General features: G+C 51.8%; 1 protein-coding gene across 1 annotated transcript in view; it reads left to right on the top strand.

Annotated features, from left to right (window-relative positions):
• Positions 1 to 3419, top strand: part of SLC22A18 (solute carrier family 22, member 18) — a gene marked incomplete at its 5' end in the record, with an annotated part of 23715 nt that extends 20296 nt beyond the window's left edge. Inside the window, one exon of the mRNA XM_009875454.1 lies at positions 3232 to 3419. Coding sequence (XP_009873756.1) covers positions 3232 to 3419 — 188 coding nt within the window. The remainder of the gene's footprint in view (positions 1 to 3231) is intronic.
• Between the last annotated feature and the right edge of the window lie 260 nt (positions 3420 to 3679).

Genomic DNA, 3679 nt, shown 5'->3' with positions numbered 1-3679 from the left:
GCAGCTGCAGCAGTGACGGCGTGGGTGTCTCGCAGAGAAATGCGGCTATTAACATGCCTGCCACCCATCTCTGGCCGTGGGTGGCACCCCGCAAGGGCTGCTCCACCCTGCTTCCTATGCGAGCCCAAGGCTGGCTCTGCAAAGTGAGCCTTTCTCTGGAGCTTTAGGAATCACCACTTTTCTACCAGCGAAGAAACCTGGCTTTGTGAAAATCTTTGCTGTCGCTGCTTCGAAAACCTGAGCGCTAGCTTTCAGCAGCTTTTAGTTCATGCAAGGAAGTCACGCATTGAGGTTTTGCCTTTTGAAAGATCTCTTTTGAGCCTTGCTGCTGTCTTTTCCTTAGGTTTTTGCCAGCCTGGGGCCAGTAGAGCCTATGAAGGTTTTTATTTGGGCCAGGGAGAGGCTTTCCGAGGAACCGGAGCTTGGGCTGAGCTCAGGTGTCCGTCTCATGGCAGGGCTGGGACGGCTAGGGCGTTGCAGGAGGATAACCTGTCTGTCCTTGCTAGACACTCAGTCACCCATCCTCACCTTTTAAATAGGTGTTTCGGAAAGGGAACAGTGGGAGGTAGGATGGCACTGTCCCTCACACCCATCGCCCTGCTTTCAAGACTGATCCAAAGTTGCTTCCAGCCGAGGCTGATGGGTTGGCCACTCGCTCTTTGCTTATGGCTGAGGCTTTGCACTGAAGTGAAGATAGCGGAAATTATTTCATTCGTTTCCCTTTGATCATTCCCCCCTCCCATCCTCCTCATCTTCAAAGGCAGGAAGGGAAAATTCTGCCCCACGTGCAAGTGCTGTTCAGCTGGGCTGAGCTGGTGGGAGGGCAGCCCTGAGCTCAGAGGCATATGCCCCCACACAAGCACCCCTTGTCAACCTCGATCCCTCCTCAAGAGGGATTTTATTCGCACGTCAGGCACAAAAAATTAGAAGAGCTTGCAGCCAGGCGGGACTCAGCGCATCGAATCCCCCTACCAGCTTTGCTTGGGTTTTGTGGGTTTCAAGACTGTCGGTGGTGACCTAATTGTTACATCAGACCCCCGAGGGCATGTGGCTGATCTGGGCCAGCACCATCATCTGAGCGGCAACAGGATGTGAGCTGGAAAAGGGAGGGCAAGGCAGGGCGGCTGGCACAGCGGAGGGGGGGAGGAGGGACGGAGCCGCCCTGGTGAGCCGCCAGCACCCAACCCTGAAACCTGCGGGAGCAGAGGAGGACCGGGCCAGGAGGAGAGGATGGGCTTCTGGCCAGGATGGGTCATGCCAGGTGTGGGAAAAGTGGGCAAAAGAGCTGATGAGGGGGGAAGAAGTAGACAGGGAAGGCACAAAAAGCCGTGATGGAGATGGTGAGAGTGTGGGTTGGCAGAGCTGCACCAAGTGACGCAGGGTTTTTTTTTTTCTGCTGACGTAGTGACTTGTCCCAGTTAAAGGTCTTGCCTTAAATGAGATCCGTCACATGTGCGGCTTTGCAACAGACCACGCTGCAGAGCTGCGATTTACAGTGTCCCAAAGCTCGAGGGCGTCTGACACGAGGGATCTAATTTAAGCCCATTAAACAGAAATTATCTTTCTCAGCAACATGTTGGAGAAGTGCAGAGGGAGAGCCCAGCCTTTTAAGAGGATAGATTTCTGCTCCAGAAAAAAAAAAAAAAAAAAGGGGAAGGAAAGGAAAGGAAAAAAGTGCCTCCTCAATCATTAGAGCCAGTTTGGCAATTGTACATAGTAATTAGTTTAATTCAAATACCCAGAGGGAAAAAAATAATTGCAAAACCTGCCCAGAGAGTTTGGTGGCTGTGGGATGGTTCCCATTGGCAAAGGGTCAAGGCGAGTTCCCACCCATCGCCTTTGTGTTCCCATGCGCGGGAGGAGCGCTCGGCAGCGCTTCCTGGGAGATTTCCCTCTCGGCATGGCTACGCCCTCGGCTCGGGCTCATTGCACAAGTATTTTAAGCATGCTGATAAAAGCCCAGCAGTCGCTGGCTGGCCTTACACGAACACCTGGCTGCCTCCTCGCTCTCAGAGCCGCGAATCATTTCCCCATGGCTCCCCACGTTAAATATCGCGCTCGTCTCCACATCTTCCATGAGGGACAGCATCCTCCTCCTCCTTCCCAGGATGCTGGCCTTGCACGGTGACAATGCCTCAACAACGCACGTCTTGGTGGAAAATCGATGCCAACAGCCCAAATAATCACAGTGATACTAAAAAACTAAATCATTGCAAACATCGTTTCAGAGCAGGGCACAAGTTTCTTGCTTAGACTGTCAGCTTGCCCGTCCTCCCAGAGTTGGGGGCTAGGGATTTTCTGGCTAGACAGGTGTTTTCTGCTCCCCGGAGCATGGTAGTTGTCCTGCACGAAGGCTGCAAGGCAAAGAGTGCATGAGGGAGGGGGCAACTTAGCATCCTCGGCGGTGTTCTGGCTGTCTGTGTGGAAATAAAACTCAAAAGCTTGTCTTTGCCAAGCTGTAGGTGCTTCCCCATCTGCCAGGTTCCTGTTAACGATGCAAATGGCAGAGCTGCTGGAGGGGGAACCGGCCCAGCCGGGTGAAGGGCTCGCATTTCCATCCAAATTGAAATATCCGTTCTTTTTTTTGCAAAGGGAGGGGTGGGGGAGTATCTCAAGGGGGTTCTGTCTTTATCTGTGGTTTTATTTATTTATTCTTAAAGACCTAAGCCTCTCACTTCTGCTAAGCCCTCGAGAGCTGCTCCTCTGTCCCACACTAGAGAGGAAACAGCAATAGCAGCTCGGAACAGGACCCTCTCGGGGAATGATGATACTGGAAGAATCTGTGTGATTTGCTTGGAAGGCCTACATGTGACCCTAGACATTAACTCTCCATCCCTAATGCCATGCAGTAGTTACTGGCCCTGCTGGGAACGATGCTCAGAAGCATCTTCTGGGGCCAAAGGCATCTTTGGCTGCTGCTGAAGGCCCCAGCTTGCCTCTCGGGCAGCTTTCTGCTCGTGCAGAATGCTCAGTAAAGAGCTGAGCTGGCTTGTGGTGGAAACTAGTCCCCATGCCTCCAGGAGTCCTTAGTCTTAACAAACCCTAATTGGACCTCTATAAATTAATGCAAGAGATTATTTGAAGTGATTTTCTACTACTACAGGGGAATGCCAGCAAGGATGAAGGGGATGCCACATGCTCTTCTCCGCTTTTCCATCCCAAGACTGCCACTTTTCCATCCCAAGACTGGTTCTTGCCCTGATGTCTGTGTGTCTCTGCCATCTCTCCTAGGTACCATGCTCGGGATTTGCGCCTCAGTGCAGCCTTTGACCCGGACTGTGGGCCCAACCATCGGTGGCATTTTGTACAAACGGTTTGGAGTCTCCTCCTTCGGCTATTTACAGCTAATTGTCAACATAGGTTTGTTTGTTTACCTCTTAAAGAGTAAAATCCCACTGAGAGAGACGAAAAGCCAATAAGTCGGTTGTGAGAGAGTAATCCCCTTACTTGTTTTCTCCATAGAAACAAAGATGCTCTTGAGTTTTATTTTTGATTCTGTAAATCTGGAATAAAACCTTTTGAACAATGCCTTGCATTTAGCCAGCATTTGCATCTAAAGTAAGGGACAGATCGGTTTGCAAAGGCCTTGGGGCCACACTGGAGCAACTGGCGGCCGTGGGACCCCAGGGAGCTATTGGGTTTCCCCCAAGCAGCGGCTGGCCCACGGGGGAAAAACACC

Source organism: Apaloderma vittatum, unplaced genomic scaffold (assembly GCF_000703405.1).
Source record: "Apaloderma vittatum isolate BGI_N311 unplaced genomic scaffold, ASM70340v1 scaffold5268, whole genome shotgun sequence".
NCBI lineage: Eukaryota > Metazoa > Chordata > Aves > Trogoniformes > Trogonidae > Apaloderma > Apaloderma vittatum.
The sequence above is the reverse complement of the archived record's forward strand: the minus strand, read 5'-3'. Positions and strand labels throughout refer to the sequence as shown.